This window comes from Oncorhynchus kisutch, linkage group LG23, assembly GCF_002021735.2.
Source record: "Oncorhynchus kisutch isolate 150728-3 linkage group LG23, Okis_V2, whole genome shotgun sequence".
In the NCBI taxonomy this organism is placed as follows: domain Eukaryota; kingdom Metazoa; phylum Chordata; class Actinopteri; order Salmoniformes; family Salmonidae; genus Oncorhynchus; species Oncorhynchus kisutch.
In genome coordinates this window covers 21386455-21407093 of record NC_034196.2, presented here as the reverse complement: position 1 = coordinate 21407093, position 20639 = coordinate 21386455, and the positions used below count along the sequence as shown (strand labels likewise).

At 37.9% G+C, this 20639-nt stretch overlaps 1 protein-coding gene across 1 annotated transcript in view; it reads right to left on the bottom strand.

Moving 5' to 3' along the window:
• Window positions 1–20639, bottom strand: part of LOC109867948 (atrial natriuretic peptide receptor 2-like) — a 60638-nt gene that overhangs the window by 24145 nt on the left and 15854 nt on the right. Inside the window, exons 7-9 of the mRNA XM_020457293.2 lie at window positions 9698–9782; window positions 1627–1747; window positions 342–416 (exon numbers count right to left, since the gene is read on the bottom strand). Coding sequence (XP_020312882.1) covers window positions 342–416; window positions 1627–1747; window positions 9698–9782 — 281 coding nt within the window. The remainder of the gene's footprint in view (window positions 1–341; window positions 417–1626; window positions 1748–9697; window positions 9783–20639) is intronic.

The window sequence follows — 20639 nt, the reverse complement described above, 5'->3', positions numbered from 1 at the left end:
TAAATAGAAAAAAATGAGAAAATATAATGCTTTGGATACTTTACAGCATATTTCTATAGAGAAGAAATGTGTTACATGTAGCCAACAACCACGTCTCAACAATCAAAGCCTGACGTTTTTCACATAATCCTCCCCCTTCTCAGTAGACTCATTAAACAGAGACATTAACAACAACACGTTGCTAGCTGTGTCCAGACGAGGTGTGAACCACACTGTGTATCACATTAAAACCAGCCCAGCTGAGCTGTGCAGAGCTCGCCTACTCTCTTCTCCATCTCCTCTGTGAGCGTGTACACGTGGGTGAGCAGGAGTTGAAAATGTCAGAACTCAGAAAGCCTTACCTTAAAATAGCCTGTTTTAGCAAATAGCTGATATTTTCCATGGGCAGTTATCAAGGAGCCGTAGCTGGAGCCTCTCTGGAAGGAGTAACAAGTATCCTTTCTCAGATAAGATACAGTCAGAGAAATGTTCAGGCACACTACAGTTAGGTTCAGTTTGGTTATCATTACATATACAAATATACAATGTTCACTTAAACAATTCAGATGAGTTATTTGCAATAGCTTGAGCATTTTATTCATATGTAAGTGCAATGGGTATATTTGCCAGTTAAATGAAGAATTGCTGTTTTCATATGCTAAACCGAATCTCGGGAGACGTATGTGTAGCAACGGGTGTACACAGAGTGAATGAAAAGGGAGTGAGGGTAATGTATTAAGTGTCAGCATGCACTACACATGTTTAGATAATGCAAATACTGGCGACACATGGCATAATGGAAATAAATCGGTGTGGAAAATCAACATGTTTTCCACACTATTATCCCAGGAATTGGACTGGAAGCTTGTAATGAAGAAGGTGTGTGCATGTGCGTGCATGAATGTCTGCACGTGTGTACTGCAAGATTTGGGATTATTTTAACAATCATTTAATATGTGTCTGCCACCGCAAACCCAGCCACCTTCAGTAAACCACCGGGAAGACGTTCAAGAATGTTTAAACTAACAAAGGATTTGGACTGTTTTTCTCTCTTTCTCTGTCTTTTGCTCTCAATGTAAAACATATACTGTATGTACAGACACCAACATGTAACTACAGTTTTAGAAACATTCCAATGTCAGTGTTGTTACTGCACATTTGGTGTGCTATTAAACAACAATGATGTCATGAATTGTACCACGGAGACAGACATCTAGTCCTCTGTTGCATATAATAATAATAATAATAATAATAATAATAATAATAGACGTATTTTATATACCACTTTTCATTACAAACGGAATCTCAAAGATGCCTTAAGAACAAAGCTATGAGAGAGGTAGCAGTGATACTGTGGGTCTGTAGAGAGGTTTTAGCAAGATAAACTGCATCTGTTGAGCCTTTTCTTTCCCACGGGCTAAAATGGAATTCTAATCTGCTAGAGAAACAACAACATCTTAATCTCCGATGCACGGCAGTGCCAGGACTACTGACCAAATCTAAACAATATTAAGATCAAATTGTGAGGAAATGTTTTAGGCTGCCAGCATGTCATAATATGAGATCGCTCTGAACAACTAATAAACAACATAATACAGGTCATTCATTGGTTTGAACTCTTGAGTCTTATTTCAGAGACAAATGTACCTGTGAGAGGGTGAGACGGCTGCCTGCTTTTTTAGGATATTTGTTGGGGCTCTCAAACTGCAGGTCCTCCCACTTTATCCTCCACAGCATTCCAGCCAACTCCTTTTCCAGCTTCAGTTTCCTTCAACAAGAACAGCAGGAGGACACATGAATAAAAGTGTTTACAACAAAGGCAACGAACTGAAACTCTAGCATGTAGATACATTATGCATACATTGTTGTTATTAGATTGTTCTAACATGATAGAATCATTACTGTTATGATCTTTCAACATAATTGACACTTGCCATATCAAATGAGATATTAAACTTTTGTCAGTGGTATTTCCTCAGATACTATCTGATTAAATGAATGATTAGGGCTCAGCAATCTAACACTGACAAAGGGTCCAGTTTGAACTGTCCACAGCTCTATGAAAAATGATCAAAATAAAGATGTGGTATTATGATAACAACTTTAATGATGTAATGTTACAATTCTACCTCCCCAATGTCGATCAAACTGTAAGTTACCAGAACAAAACTAAATACTGTGTGACCAAAAATAGACCACTTAAAAATCTTTTTAAACACCAGTATAACTGGAAGTCACTCTGAGACATCCAAGTGAATAAACACATCTGGTGCAGATCTCTCAGGACCTGGTGTTTCTCAACATCAAATCCATGTTTTTAAGATCCTCAAGCATGGCTTCAATGTTAGGAATGTGAGCGTTTTGAGGGGGAAACGTTATTAGTTTGATACGGTGAAAATGAAGGGGGGAAAAGAGCAGAGCCACACATTCCAGGTCAGTCTAAAAGGTGCAAGACACTTCCAGATAGTGCCAGTATATTATTGCAGCGTTTGCATATTGGTGGATTTTACCCCACTGCTGAGCCACCTATTGAATAATTATTTAACTACATGTACCATACATGTGACTTGAAAATGTGTTCTGGAGAAACAAATAAAACAGCTATTTTCACTCGCATGTACAGTACATGTAGTTAAACAATTATTCATATATTCCTAATTTCCTCTTTCTGCAAGTGCTGCATTTCCACCCACAGTGGCCAATCACCATTCATTCTGATCTTAACTCCCGTCCTCCTTCGGCTGGGTCTTAACTTTGAAGACTTGGAGCTGTTCTTGATGTGTATGCACAGGAACCAACTTCCATGGCCCTGCATTCCAGAGTAGCCAATTCAGAGTAGAAAACAAACAGTACTGGGCTTTCAAATTTCTCCTTGACTAAAGTAGGAACTGTATTAACTGTAGGTCTAAAACAGACATAAGTTGTACCAAACATAAGAACTACAAGATAAGCCTCATCTTAGTAAGTAAGTGTCTGATCAGAAACTTTTACTAATCAGCTACTTTTAGTCAATTCATAAACCAGATAAAAACTTGTAAGTCTCTTGGGGTATGTCTCTATAAGCTTGGCACATCTAGCCACTGGGATTTTTGCCCATTCTTCAAGGCAAAACTGCTCCAGTTCCTTCAAGTTGGATGGGTTCCGCTCGTGTACAGCAATCTTTAAGTCATACCACAGATTCTCAATTGGATTGAGGTCTAGGCTTTGACTTGGCCATTCCAAGACATTTAAATGTTTCCCCTTAAACCACTCAAGTGTTGCTTTAGCAGTATGCTGATTGGTTGTTGATTCGTGTAAAGTTATTTGTTTCATGCCCGTGAGTATATACAGTTGAAGTCGGAAGTTTACATACACCTTAGCCAAATACATTTAAACACAGTTGCACAATTCCTGTCATTTAATCCTAGTAAACATTCCCTGTCTTAGGTCAGTTAGGATCACCACTTAATTTTAAGAATGTGAAATGTCAGAATAATAGCAGAGAGAATGATTTATTTCAGTATTTGGTAGCATTGCCTTTAAATTGGTTAACTTGGGTCAAACCTTTCGGGTAGCCTTCCACAAGCTTCCCACAATAAGTTGGGTGAATTTTGAACCATTCCTCCTGACAGAGCTGGTGTAACTGAGCCAGGTCTGTAGGCCTCCTTGCTCGCACAAGCTTTTTCAGTTCTGCACACAAATTTTCTATAGGATCGAGGTCAGGGCTTTGTGATGGCCACTCCAATACCTTGACTTTCTTGTCCTTAAGCCATTTTGCCACAAATCTGGAAGTATGCTTGGGATCATTGTCCATTTGGAAGACCCATTTGCGACCAAGCTTTAACTTCCTGACTGATATCTTGAGATGTTGCTTCAATATATCCACCAAATTTTCCTTCTCATGATGCCATCTATTTTGTGAAGTGGACCAGTCCCTCCTGCAGCAAAGCACCCCCACAACACGATGCTGCCACCCCCGTGCTTCACGGTTGGGCTGGTGTTCTTCGGCTTGCCTTTTTCCTCCAAACATGGTCGTTATGGCCAAACAGTTCTATTTTTGTTTCATCAGACCAGAGGACATTTCTCCAAAAAGTACTATCTTTGTCCCCATGTGCAGTTGCAAACCATAGTCTAGGTTTTTTATGGTGGTTTTGGAGCAGTGGCTTCTTCCTTGCTGAGTGGCCTTTCAGGTTATGTCAATATAGGACTTGTTTTACTGTGGATATAGATACTTTTGTAACTGTTTCCTCCAGCATCTTCACAAGGTCCTTTGCTGTTGTTCTGGGTTTGATTTGCACTTTTTGCACCAAAGTACATTCATCTCTAGGAGACAGAACACATCTCCTTCCTGAGCAGTATTTTTTATTTTACTAGGCAAGTCAGTTAAGAACAAATTCTTATTTTCAATGACAGCTTAGGAACAGTGGGTTAACTGCCTTGTTCAGGGGTAGAACGACAGATTTTTACCTTGTCAGCTTGTGGATTCGATCTTTCAACCTTTCGGTTACTAGTCCAACACTCTAACCACTAGGCTACCTGCCAACCCACTGGAATTGTGATACAAGTGAAATAAGTGAAATAATCTGTCTGAAAACAATTGTTGGAAAAATGACTTGTGTCATGCACAAAGTAGATGTCCTAACCAATTGTCAAAACTATAGTTTGTTAAAAAGACATTTGTGGAGTGGTTGAAAAATTAGTTTTAATGACTCCAACCTAAGTGTATGTAAATTTCCGACTTCAACTGTATAAGCTCTCTGGACTGTGCCCGTGTGGAAGAATGGAAATGTCACATTATCGCTGGGGAGCGGTGCAATCTTTTAAGGCAGGAAACACTATTAAACCAATTCTCTCTCCCCCCAAAAGTATTTTTCTATTTAAAGGCCTTCATTTGCAGTCTGGTAGCCGCAGCACCAAAGTGCTCCACACTAGCTCTATTGTTTCATAAATCCCATATGTGAATACCTTTGCTGGACAAACTCTCCATTAAACTACAGAGCCCTATAGTAGGTTCTGCTCAACATCCCCTAACACTTCACCAGGGATGGGGAGTTGTAATCCGTTACATGTAAGGGATTACAAAAAAACACTAACTGTCATCGTTACATTACCAGCTAAATTATTGTAATCAGATTACAGATACTTTTGAAAAACTAGATGATTACTTCAAGGATGACTTTTAAACTCAGAAATGATGTTTGCGGAAAAAAATATTTGACACTTCTCTGTTTTCGCAATGACATTCAAATCAGCATTGGAAAAAGGTGCACGTTTAAGTTTGTTCCAGCTGAGCGAGTCTGACCACAAGTCAGAGACCACTATGATGACACACCAACTGTGCTTGATGGATCGCGGGAAAAGAGCAGGAATAGGCTTTTGTAGGCTACTGTCCAAGCTATGTATTCCAATGGTGCAACTGCTGTCGGCATCCAAAGATTATCCAACTTGAATAAACGCTTGGAGGTAAGGATGACAGCAGTGGTGTAGTCTACAGCGATACGGATATCACTTATTATTGATATCTACATAGCGCATTGATGTGAATCACACTGCTGCTCTCTCATTTATCTATTTGCGCCTTACGGATTGCGGTTGTTGTGGATGGCTGTTCACAAATATAAATGTGTATTTGAACCCAATAAAGGTTGAATTCAAGAAGTTTAAGCTGCCTATCAATCATTGTTTTTGAAACCAGTGGACAGCCAGGGAAAAATGTGCTATTGCAACAGCTGCATAGTGCAGATCCCAGCCTAAGGAATAAAAGTCTGTTTTATTGCTCAATCTAATTCATGCTGATAAAAAAAATCCATAGTCCTAATGGACACATGCTCAAACTCACACTCTTTTGATAGCCATAAAGGGGCAATCTGTAGTTGCTACATCCATTTTTGGATTTATAAAATATATTTACGGTACCAGTCAAAAGTTTGGACATACCTACTCATTCCAGGGGTTTTCTTCATTTTTACTACTTTCAACATTGTAGAAAAATAGTGAAGACATCAAAACTATGAAATAACACATATGGAATCATTTAGTAACCAAAAAAGTGTTATACAAATCAAAATATATGTTATATTTTGTCACGTTCGTTGAATGGAGGAGACCAAGGCGCAGCGTGATGTGAATACATTCTTCTATTTATTAATGAATAAATACTAAACAAACTATACAAAACAACAAAACGAACGTGACGCTGTATATAAACAAGTGCCGACACAGGCAACAAACCATAGAAAAACAAAAGCCCTAGACAGGAACAAAAACACATACATCACCTATGTCACACCCTGACCTTACCAAAATAATAAAGAAAACAAAGTTAACTAAGGTCAGGGAGTGACATATTTGAGATTCGTCAAAGTAGCCACCCTTTGCCTTGATGACAGCTTTGCACTTTTTTGGTTACTACATGATTCCATATGTGTTATTTCACAGTGTTGATGTATTCACTATTGTTCTACACTGTAGAAAATAGTAAAAATAAAGAAAACCCCTGAATGAGTAGGTGTCCTAAAACTTTTGACCGGTGGTGTATATCCATTTATTCTTGAAGAGTATAACTTATAAATAAATTGCTCATGAGCTTAGTTCAACTGTCACACTCCATGAGAACCCAAAATAATAGCTTGTTTTTGTCCAATGTCTGTAAACATTGTAAATGTAAACAAACACTGTATAGCCTCATACCATGGTTAAAACAATAATGTTGATATCATGGATGGTCAGTCCTTGCACCCATAGCTCTGTCTATTAATCTGAGAGTGGTTCAATTTCTCCAGGCCCATCCCTTAGCTTTTTACCAAAACAGAAGAGGGGCGACCTTTATTGTAATGACTGGAATTCTGTTAGCCTTTGGTTTTTAATGTAAAGATATAATTTAATTGTAGTAGAAAGCGATTAGGTTCGAAGAAGCCTACATAACCAAATCATAAATTAAAATCTAACATCCATATATGGCCAGCTATTTAAACTTTAACATTGAAAGTTTCGATTCCGTTCAATTGGTAACCTACATTTCTGTCTTCTTCTAATGTCTCTTAAAACCTCTCTGGGATATGTGGGACGGTAGTGTCCCACCTCGCCAACAGCCAGTGAAAGTGCAGGGCGCCAAATTCAACAACAAAAAAAATCTCATAATTAAAATTCCTCAAGCATACAAGTGTTTTACACAATTTTAAATATACAATTCTCGTTAATCCAGCCACAGTGTCTGATTTCAAAAATGCTTTACAGCGAAAGCACCAAAAACGATTATGTTAGGTCACCACCAACTCACAGAAAAACACAGCCATTTTTCCAGCCAAAGAGAGGAGTCACAAAAAGCACAAATAGAGATAAAATTAATCACTAACCTTTGATCTTCATCAGATGACACTCATAGGACGTCATGTTACACAATACATGTATGTTTTGTTCGATAAAGTGCATATTTATATTTTTTTAAATCATTTTACATTGGCGCGTTACGTTCAGTAGTTCTAAAACATGCAGTGATTGTGCAGAGGGCCACATGAATTCACAGAAATACTCATTATGAATGTTGATGAAAATTCAAGTGTTATGCGTGGAACTTTAGATACACTTCTCCTTAATGTAACCGCTTTGTCAGATTTCAAAAAAACTTTACGGAAAAAGCATAATCTGAGAACGGAGCTCAGAGCCCAAACCAGCCAAAAGAAATATCCGCCATGTTGGGTAGTCAACATTAGTCAAAAAGACCATTATAAATATTCACTTACTTTTGATGATATTCATCAGAATGCACTTCCAGGATTCGCAGTTCCACAATAAATGTTTGTTTTGTTCGATAATGTCCAAATAGCTTATTTTGTTAGGGCGTAAACAAATCCAAAAGCGCGTTCAGGTCCAGCCAAACGTCGGACGAAAAGTTCAAAAAGTTCCGTTACAGCCCGTAAAAACTTGTCAAACGATGTATGGAATCAATCTTAAGGATGTTTTTAACATAAATCTTCAATTATATTCCAACCGGACAATTCCTTTGTCTTCAGAAAAGCAAAGGAATGGGAGATACCTCTCATGTGAAATGCGCGTGACCAGCGCGTGACTGCTGGCAGACCTCTGACTCATTCCTCTCTCATTCTGTCCCACTTCAGAGTAGAAGCCTCAAACAACGTTCTAAAGACTGTTGACATCTAGTGGAAGCAATATCCCACTGTATCTACAATAGGGGCTGGGTTAAAAAACTACAAGCCTCAGATTTCCCACTTCCTGGTTGGATTTTTCTCAGATGTTTGCCTGCCATATGAGTTCTGTTATACTCACAGACATCATTCAAACAGTTTTAGAAACTTCAGAGTGTTTTCTATCCAATACCACTAATAATATGCATATATTAGCATCTGGGACAGAGTAGCAGGCATTCTTTATTAGAAAGCCAAGATGACCCTTCTTTGAATGTTGTATGATACACATGGAAGGAAAGGACACCTTAAATTGTGAAGTCTGTGAGAAAATGTGTTTGTTCACAACCCCTATAACAGAACCCTATATAGCCAAATAATGGAGTTTCATATAAAGCCAATGACCCAAACATATGTTTCACTCCAGAAACGCAATTCTGCCTATTTCCTGAGGAATACCTAGTATCTAACTAGTATCTAACTGTGAGAAGTAATTATATAGATTTGGTCATTAAAATCCTGGCAAATAGAGGGAGGCCAATTAATGTTTTGCTATTAAACATAACTAATATGAAATATCAGTGTTCCACCTGTGACAGACAACATTAACATCAATATTAGGGGTGACAGTAGATGCATTAATTTACTGCCAAAACTATATCTGCATGAACGAACATTTACATGTCTAGATAAGTAAGGGGTGTCAAAAGTCCGGACCACGGCTGGTCTAAGTAAAAATAATATTGGGAAAACTAACTCGACATACTTTAAAATGACTAAAACCAAATCGAAACAGTGTAGAAATGAAAATTGACCTACATTCATACATTTCCTTGACTGTGTCCAGCTCGCGAATAATCACATAAATTAAAGCTAGACATTCAGGCAGCTTCGGAAATTCCAGAAACAATGGCTTTTTGCTAATTTTGACGGCGAGGAAGTATAACCAATTTTCAGAGCAGCCCTCTAGACCTTGTTGACGACCGAATGCAGCCCCTACAGAGACAGGGTTGAGAGTACCAATCATTTTCCCAGCAGATGCACAAGCACATGTGGGTGTTTCTAGCCTCCGCATTTAAAAATCCAATTATGAAAAACTAGAACTTATTTCCGAAAGCTCACCGGAACTCTATTTCATTTCACAAACAGGTTCATAGCAAAGTTCATAGAATGCGACTGGAGATCAAGCAAAGGTCTCTGTCTACATTCAATGTAAAGAGTAATAACAAAGGAACGTGTTAATTACTATTATGTGAGCGTAACTATGTGGTTGTTCAAATATTTAGGCCAGGTAGTGTAACTGAGTTTACCTTGGGAAGTGACATACTTTTCTGCTTTACTTTTGCACCATCACTTGCTGAGTGGTTGCTCCTGGCAACAATCATGTACATTTCATGCTGGCACCTATAGTTGTGCTCCTAATAAATCCTCTTTGAAGCACATCAATTCTCTCTCTCTCGCTCTCCCCCCTTCCTCTATCCCTCCCTCCCTCTCCTTCTATGTCTCCCCCTCCCTCTACCTCCCTCCAAGATGAAAGATGTTCATTTCACTGCTTGGTCTTCAGAGCACAAGACTGAATGAACAAAACAACTCACCTGTAAATGAGGAAGCTGGAGATTCCAAAAATGATGAGGGCTAAGCCAGACCCGACAGCTACAATCCCCAGCACTGGAAGATGACCTGAAAATACAGGGAAACACAGCAATGTACACATTTATCCTTTTATTAACATTTCAAGATTTATAAAAAAAAATTCAAAACCAAATTATGCTTTCAAAAATCAATAGTATTAAAACTCCACAATGCTTTCCTGAAATGAATATATTCTGTATTTGGGTACCGTAGAACTTTATTTGCTTAAATCACTGAACGCAACATACACTTATTAGAAACAGGCTTCTATTTGAGCCAGGCGTCTATTTCCTTAATTCACACAGCTTTTGCTCATTTGCATAGTTAATTGTTTGATTCCAGCATTCACTTCCAGCATTTTAATCAACTTCTTCATTTCCTGCACTAATGTGTTACCATTTACACACTGTGTCACGTTTCTTTTTTCTTAGTATGACAGATAAATTATTCTCCTCTTTAACTGTGCATTTTTGATAGGTCATACTTTTGCCATTATAGGGCGATTGGCTGATTTCTGGGGGTTTGTACTCCCGAAGTTGTTGACTGTTTTGTGCTTACCAGTTAGCTAGTAGTTCTCAGCTGTTAGCAGCAGGCGCGCAATAGCCCCGTGGCTACCGCGCAGCTCCCCGGGGGCCTGCCGAGACTACCTTGCAGCTCCCCCAGGGCCTGCCGCTTAGCCCACAGAGAGAAGCACAAGGTTGAACTTCACTCAACTTTCTAGAGCAGTGGTCACCAACCGGTCGATCACGATCGACTGGTCGATGTCCAAGGCATTCTAAGTCGATTGCCAAACATTTCTGTAAAAAACCCAACAATAAAGCCTTGTGTTCCTATTTTTTTTATTTGTCTCGGGCTGATGGCGGTAGATACACTTGATTCAGCTGCCTTGCGTGCCGTGCAGGCGAACTGTTACCATTTTGAACCATTTCATATTGTAGAAGGTACAAACTCTGCCTTCCCACCAGGCCCGAGAGCAAATCAAGTACACTATAGGCCTAACGCTGGTCAATTGGACTACCGTGTCTGCAGTAACGTAGCAGGAATAAAAGAAAGCTATAGCAAAGTTGATACTGTGAGATTTCAAAACTAGAGAGATACTAGAGATGAACTCACTTGACAGTCTATGTTTAAGTTCTTACTCAGCACTGTCAACACTTTGTATTCAACACTTTTATAAGGCATAAAATGTGTGTTCTTCATATTTCCACTCAGCGCTACAACAAGCACTGCAGCAGTAAGGAATGAGTATGAAAGTGTATCTATAGGCTTGAGTTGTTGTTATTATTAGTGACTTGGGTCTTTTTTAATATCAAGGAATATTTCACTTTCTCTGCTCATAGGAGTAACAACATGAATTACTTAAATGTATGCTCCCTCAGCTGTGCCTCACAAGTAATACAACAATGGATCTATTACCGGTGTGTTCATATAGCCTACCTCAAATGTTTAAATAATGCATTGGCAGGGCAATTCAAGCAAAGCCAATATGCGTAGATCATTTATAGGCAGGGCCTATAGCTTACTGTACAAACCTCATTGCTACAGTACAGTTTTTAAATGGTTAATGTTTCATAGGCTTACGTTTAAGTCATGTAAAAAAAATTACTGAGTGGTAGATCTCGGCTTACATTTTGACTCAGAAGATGATCTTGACTCAGAAAAGTTTGGTGACCAATGTTCTAGAGTTTTCCCTGTTAACACTATTAACACTGTTTCCCTTTATTGTGGCAATTGTGATTGAATCAATGCAATATTATCCACTTTCAATGCAACATACCGAAACAAAACTAACAATGCAAGAGATTTGGTTGTAGGTTGTACTTTGATCTAGACTGTGTTTACAGCATGAGCGGTCATGAGTAGATGCGCTTGTTTTGAGATAAAAGCAAGAGCTGCACGTAGCCATGTGTGCACATTTGTTCATATCCTTTACTAGTTAGTGAGGTATTAGCCCAGTTATAGATCATTTGTAGTCAGCAATAAGGGAGTGATTGCTTCCTGCAAGAGCACAAAATGTTTACAATTCTAGACATATTTGAAAAGCGAGTCAGGTAAAGAGCTTTTTTTTTCTTAAAGGGGCAGTGTTGTATTTTGAGACCGGCTTGAATAAGCTAAGTAGCCAATAGGCAGAGGGTAGCATAATTTGTCTGATTCACTGTGATAATGGTATGGGAATAATAATGCATTTTATTTTGTAAAAGGTATTTTTTGCATCAAACAACACAACAACATTTTCAGTCATCTCCTTGTCTGAAGGACAAGTCCTGCATGTTTTTTTCCCAAAAGTCTCATGGAATGTAGGCCTACATTGAACACCAGACATTGACTGCTACTGTAGGGTGGGTGATACAATTGTTATGGGATGCATTTTCTCCATTGTTTTTGATGGTAGGCCACTCTGGTAGGCCTACATTATGATCAAATATCCACAGTAGCCTACTTGGGTACCGCCTCAGTGTTCACAGTAAACGCTCACTCAGTAAACGCGCACTGCATTTTCACAATGTTCAAGTTTGTGCTCAGCAGAATATGCTCAGTGCTGATTTATTTTTGAAGGAACATTGGTTAGCAGCCAATGGCTAGCAGTTTCTTACTGCCGATAAAAACAGATGATTGCCATCATTTTTCCAATCATTACTGAATTATTTAATGTAATAAGTCAAACATTAAACCTCGCAAACAATTCATAATATTTTTTAAATCTTTTATTTAATCAGGGGGGCCCAATTGAGACCAGGGTCTAATTTTCAATTGTTCCCTGAAAACAACATTACATTAGAACATCACAGGCATCAGAAACCAATTATTAATGTCAATCAAAACTCATTTATCATCAGGGTTTTCAAAATTCCCTAGTGGCACCAGGGAGTCCAAAATGTGTAACTAAAAGTGGATTTACCTAGTTCGATGGAGACCCGAGGAATCTCAAGAGTTAACCAAGACCTAACAACGAAGTTAGGTCATTCGGAAGCGTGTATAGTAGAGCTTTGTAAACAAAAATTGAGTAATGAAGTGATCTACGGGACTTTAATGAGGACTAGCCAACCTTTTGACACAGGATACAGTGATGCGTATTAAAACTATCACCTGTGATAAAGCGAAGGGCACTATGGTTGACGACATCCAAAGGTTTAAGAGTAGTGGCTGCTGCATTCCGATAAATGGTGTCCCCGTTGTCAAGAACTGTCAGGTAAGTTGACTGTACAATCTGCCTTCTGCTGTTCAGGGAGAAGGATGATATATTTCTATAAAAGAAGCCTACTTTAAATCTCTAACTAGCTCATCCGTATGTTTTTTAAACATCAAATTATTATCAATCCAAAACCCCAGATATTTATAGGAGGGAACCTACTCGATGAAAGAACCAACCAATGCATGAATGTGTAAGCCTTCTGAAATATTTCTAAGACCATTAGAAAACAGCGTACATTTAGTTTTCCCGCATTAAGTACCATTTTTTTTTTATTAACAAGGACTTTTAGCAAGGAAACAAAATCAGATTGCAGCTCCAACATAGCCTGGTCAGCCATAGGGGCAATAGCGTATATAACAGTGACATCTGCATACAGATGAATGTTGCAGGTTTTTGAAAATAGACCCATATTATTTATATAGATAGTAAAGAGGACAGGTCCCAAAATCCAGCTCTCAGGGGTACTTTTAGTAATACTATGGTCCCCTTGTAAATAATTCATTTAGACCAGGTGTTTATTTGAAACAGGCTTTTATCTGCTGAAATGTGCCGTATATTAAAAGGAACAGGCGGCTATTTGAGACTCACCGTTTAATTGTAGTTTTAGGGTATTCTATATTAGCCAGCACTTACAGACATAATATCCACCAGTAATATTTCCTAAAAATAACATATTGTACTTCCACACTAGCCTAAATTAAGCTCACACTGGCCTAAATTAAGCTCACACTGGCCTAAATTAAACTCACACTGGCCTAAATTAAGCTCACACTGGCCTAAATTAAACTCACACTGGCCTAAATTAAGCTCACACTGGCCTAAATTAAACTCACACTGGCCTAAATTAAACTCACACTCTCCTAAATTAAACTCACACTGGCCTAAATTAAACTCACACTCTCCTAAATTAAACTCACACTCTCCTAAATTAAACTCACACTGGCCTAAATTAAACTCACACTGGCCTAAATTAAACTCACACTGGCCTAAATTAAACTCACACTCTCCTAAATTAAACTCACACTGGCCTAAATTAAACTCACACTCTCCTAAATTAAACTCACACTCTCCTAAATTAAACTCACACTGGCCTAAATTAAACTCACACTGGCCTAAATTAAACTCACACTGGCCTAAATTAAACTCACACTCTCCTAAATTAAACTCACACTCTCCTAAATTAAACTCACACTGGCCTAAATTAAACTCACACTGGCCTAAATTAAACTCACACTGGCCTAAATTAAACTCACACTCTCCTAAATTAAACTCACACTGGCCTAAATTAAACTCACACTCTCCTAAATTAAACTCACACTGGCCTAAATTAAACTCACACTGGCCTAAATTAAACTCACACTGGCCTAAATTAAGCTCACACTCTTCTAAATTAAACTCACACTGGCCTAAATTAAACTCACACTCTTCTAAATTGAACTCACACTGGCCTAAATTAAACTCACACTGGCCTAAATTAAACTCACACTGGCCTAAATTAAGCTCACACTCTTCTAAATTAAATTCACACTGGCCTAAATTAAACAAACTGGCCTAAATTAAACTAACACTGGCCTAAATGAAGCTCACACTGGCCTAAATTAAACTCACACTGGCCTAAATTAAGCTCACACTGGCCTAAATTAAACTCACACTGGCCTAAATTAAACTCACACTCTCCTAAATTAAACTCACACTCTCCTAAATTAAACTCACACTGACCTAAATCAAACTCACACTGGCCTAAATTAAACAAACTGGCCTAAATTAAACTAACACTGGCCTAAATGAAGCTCACACTGGCCTAAATTAAACTCACACTGGCCTAAATTAAGCTCACACTGGCCTAAATTAAACTCACACTGGCCTAAATTAAACTCACACTCTCCTAAATTAAACTCACACTGGCCTAAATTAAACTCACACTCTCCTAAATTAAACTCACACTGGCCTAAATTAAACTCACACTCTTCTAAATTAAACTCACACTGGCCTAAATTAAACTCACACTGGCCTAAATTAAACTCACACTGGCCTAAATTAAACTCACACTCTCCTAAATTAAACTCACACTGGCCTAAATTAAACTCACACTGGCCTAAATTAAACTCACACTGGCCTAAATTAAACTCACACTGGCCTAAATTAAACTCACACTCTTCTAAATTAAACTCACACTGGCCTAAATGAAACTCACACTCTCCTAAATGAAACTCACACTCTTCTAAATTAAACTCACACTGGCCTAAATGAAACTCACACTCTCCTAAATGAAACTCACACTCTTCTAAATTAAACTCACACTGGCCTAAATCAAACTCACACTGGCCTAAATTAAACTCACACTCTCCTAAATGAAACTCACACTGGCCTAAATAAAACCTACACTGGCCTAAATTAAACAAACTGACCTAAATCAAACTCACACTGGCCTAAATTAAACAAACTGACCTAAATCAAACTCACACTGGCCTAAATTAAACAAACTGGCCTAAATTAAACTAACACTGGCCTAAATGAAGCTCACACTGGCCTAAATTAAACTCACACTGGCCTAAATTAAACTCACACTCTTCTAAATTAAACTCACACTGGCCTAAATGAAACTCACACTCTCCTAAATGAAACTCACACTCTCCTAAATTAAACTCACACTGGCCTAAATTAAACTCACACTGGCCTAAATTAAACTCACACTGGCCTAAATTAAACTCACACTCTCCTAAATTAAACTCACACTGGCCTAAATTAAACTCACACTCTCCTAAACTAAACTCACACTGGCCTAAATTAAACTCACACTCTCCTAAATTAAACTCACACTGGCCTAAATTAAACTCACACTCTCCTAAATTAAACTCACACTGGCCTAAATTAAACTCACACTGGCCTAAATTAAACTCACACTGGCCTAAATTAAACTCACACTCTCCTAAATTAAACTCACACTGGCCAAAATTAAACTCACACTCTTCTAAATTAAACTCACACTGGCCTAAATTAAACTCACACTCTCCTAAATGAAACTCACACTCTTCTAAATTAAACTCACACTGGCCTAAATCAAACTCACACTGGCCTAAATTAAACTCACACTCTCCTAAATTAAACTCACACTGGCCTAAATTAAACAAACTGACCTAAATCAAACTCACACTGGCCTAAATTAAACAAACTGGCCTAAATTAAACTAACACTGGCCTAAATGAAGCTCACACTGGCCTAAATTAAACTCACACTGGCCTAAATTAAGCTCACACTGGCCTAAATTAAACTCACACTGGCCTAAATTAAACTCACACTCTCCTAAATTAAACTCACACTCTCCTAAATTAAACTCACACTGGCCTAAATTAAACTCACACTGGCCTAAATTAAACTCACACTGGCCTAAATTAAACTCACACTGGCCTAAATTAAACTCACACTGGCCTAAATTAAACTCACACTGGCCTAAATTAAACTCACACTGGCCTAAATTAAACTCACACTCTCCTAAATTAAACTCACACTGACCTAAATTCAACTCACAATGGCCTAAATTAAACTCACACTGGCCTAAATTAAACTCACACTGGCCTAAATTAAACTCACACTCTCCTAAATTAAACTCACACTGGCCTAAATTAAACTCACACTCTCCTAAATTAAACTCACACTGGCCTAAATTAAACTCACACTCTCCTAAATTAAACTCACACTGGCCTAAATTAAACTCACACTCTTCTAAATTAAACTCACACTGGCCTAAATCAAACTCACACTGGCCTAAATTAAACTCACACTCTCCTAAATTAAACTCACACTGGCCTAAATTAAACAAACTGACCTAAATCAAACTCACACTGGCCTAAATTAAACAAACTGGCCTAAATTAAACTAACACTGGCCTAAATGAAGCTCACACTGGCCTAAATTAAACTCACACTGGCCTAAATTAAGCTCACACTGGCCTAAATTAAACTCACACTGGCCTAAATTAAACTCACACTCTCCTAAATTAAACTCACACTCTCCTAAATTAAACTCACACTGGCCTAAATTAAACTCACACTGGCCTAAATTAAACTCACACTGGCCTAAATTAAACTCACACTGGCCTAAATTAAACTCACACTGGCCTAAATTAAACTCACACTGGCCTAAATTAAACTCACACTGGCCTAAATTAAACTCACACTCTCCTAAATTAAACTCACACTGACCTAAATTCAACTCACAATGGCCTAAATTAAACTCACACTGGCCTAAATTAAACTCACACTGGCCTAAATTAAACTCACACTCTCCTAAATTAAACTCACACTGGCCTAAATTAAACTCACACTCTCCTAAATTAAACTCACACTGGCCTAAATTAAACTCACACTCTCCTAAATTAAACTCACACTGGCCTAAATTAAACTCACACTCTTCTAAATTAAACTCACACTGGCCTAAATTAAACTCACACTCTCCTAAATGAAACTCACACTCTTCTAAATTAAACTCACACTGGCCTAAATCAAACTCACACTGGCCTAAATTAAACTCACACTCTCCTAAATTAAACTCACACTGGCCTAAATTAAACAAACTGACCTAAATCAAACTCACACTGGCCTAAATTAAACAAACTGGCCTAAATTAAACTAACACTGGCCTAAATGAAGCTCACACTGGCCTAAATTAAACTCACACTGGCCTAAATTAAGCTCACACTGGCCTAAATTAAACTCACACTGGCCTAAATTAAACTCACACTCTCCTAAATTAAACTCACACTCTCCTAAATTAAACTCACACTGGCCTAAATTAACTCACTGCTAATTAAACTCACACTGGCCTAAATTAAACTCACACTGGCCTAAATTAAACTCACACTGGCCTAAATTAAACTCACACTGGCCTAAATTAAACTCACACTGGCCTAAATTAAACTCACACTGGCCTAAATTAAACTCACACTCTCCTAAATTAAACTCACACTGACCTAAATTCAACTCACAATGGCCTAAATTAAACTCACACTGGCCTAAATTAAACTCACACTGGCCTAAATTAAACTCACACTCTCCTAAATTAAACTCACACTGGCCTAAATTAAACTCACACTCTCCTAAATTAAACTCACACTGGCCTAAATTAAACTCACACTCTCCTAAATTAAACTCACACTGGCCTAAATTAAACTCACACTCTTCTAAATTAAACTCACACTGGCCTAAATCAAACTCACACTGGCCTAAATTAAACTCACACTCTCCTAAATTAAACTCACACTGGCCTAAATTAAACAAACTGACCTAAATCAAACTCACACTGGCCTAAATTAAACAAACTGGCCTAAATTAAACTAACACTGGCCTAAATGAAGCTCACACTGGCCTAAATTAAACTCACACTGGCCTAAATTAAGCTCACACTGGCCTAAATTAAACTCACACTGGCCTAAATTAAACTCACACTCTCCTAAATTAAACTCACACTCTCCTAAATTAAACTCACACTGGCCTAAATTAAACTCACACTGGCCTAAATTAAACTCACACTGGCCTAAATTAAACTCACACTGGCCTAAATTAAACTCACACTGGCCTAAATTAAACTCACACTGGCCTAAATTAAACTCACACTGGCCTAAATTAAACTCACACTCTCCTAAATTAAACTCACACTGACCTAAATTCAACTCACAATGGCCTAAATTAAACTCACACTGGCCTAAATTAAACTCACACTGGCCTAAATTAAACTCACACTCTCCTAAATTAAACTCACACTGGCCTAAATTAAACTCACACTCTCCTAAATTAAACTCACACTGGCCTAAATTAAACTCACACTCTCCTAAATTAAACTCACACTGGCCTAAATTAAACTCACACTCTTCTAAATTAAACTCACACTGGCCTAAATCAAACTCACACTGGCCTAAATTAAACTCACACTCTCCTAAATTAAACTCACACTGGCCTAAATTAAACTCACACTGGCCTAAATTAAACTCACACTGGCCTAAATTAAACAAACTGACCTAAATCAAACTCACACTGGCCTAAATTAAACAAACTGACCTAAATCAAACTCACACTGGCCTAAATTAAACTCACACTGGCCTAAATTAAACTCACACTGGCCTAAATTAAACTCACACTGGCCTAAATTAAACTCACACTGGCCTAAATTAAACTCACACTGGCCTAAATTAAACTCACACTCTCCTAAATTAAACTCACACTGACCTAAATTCAACTCACAATGGCCTAAATTAACTTCACACTGGCCTAAATTAAACAAACTGGCCTAAATTAAACTCACACTGGCCTAAATTAAACAAACTGGCCTAAATTAAACTCACACTGGCCTAAATTAAACTCACACTGGACTAAATTAAACTCACACTGGCCTAAATTAAACTCACACTGGCCTAAATTAAACTCACACTCTCCTAAATTAAACTCACACTGGCCTAAATTAAACTCACACTGGCCTAAATTAAACAAACTGGCCTAAATTAAACTCACACTGGCCTAAATTAAACAAACTGGCCTAAATTAAACTCACACTGGCCTAAATTAAACTCACACTGGACTAAATTAAACTCACACTGACCTAAATTCAACTCACAATGGCCTAAATTAAACTCACACTGGCCTAAATTAAACTCACACTGGCCTAAATTAAACTCACACTCTCCTAAATTAAACTCACACTGGCCTAAATTAAACTCACACTCTCCTAAATTAAACTCACACTGGCCTAAATTAAACTCACACTCTCCTAAATTAAACTCACACTGGCCTAAATTAAACTCACACTCTTCTAAATTAAACTCACACTGGCCTAAATCAAACTCACACTGGCCTAAATTAAACTCACACTCTCCTAAATTAAACTCACACTGGCCTAAATTAAACTCACACTGGCCTAAATTAAACTCACACTGGCCTAAATTAAACAAACTGACCTAAATCAAACTCACACTGGCCTAAATTAAACAAACTGACCTAAATCAAACTCACACTGGCCTAAATTAAACTCACACTGGCCTAAATTAAACTCACACTGGCCTAAATTAAACTCACACTGGCCTAAATTAAACTCACACTGGCCTAAATTAAACTCACACTGGCCTAAATTAAACTCACACTCTCCTAAATTAAACTCACACTGACCTAAATTCAACTCACAATGGCCTAAATTAAACTCACACTGGCCTAAATTAAACTCACACTGGCCTAAATTAAACAAACTGGCCTAAATTAAACTCACACTGGCCTAAATTAAACAAACTGGCCTAAATTAAACTCACACTGGCCTAAATTAAACAAACTGGCCTAAATTAAACTCACACTGGCCTAAATTAAACTCACACTGGACTAAATTAAACTCACACTGGCCTAAATTAAACTCACACTGGCCTAAATTAAACTCACACTCTCCTAAATTAAACTCACACTGGCCTAAATTAAACTCACACTGGCCTAAATTAAACAAACTGGCCTAAATTAAACTCACACTGGCCTAAATTAAACAAACTGGCCTAAATTAAACTCACACTGGCCTAAATTAAACTCACACTGGACTAAATTAAACTCACACTGGCCTAAATTAAACTCACACTGTCCTAAATTGGTGTCTTGGAGATATATGTAACGTACCACTTGCTGCATCACCGCAGTCTTTCAAATGTGCCTTTTTCAACCATCCTCCTATAAGTGACCCTCTGTGTG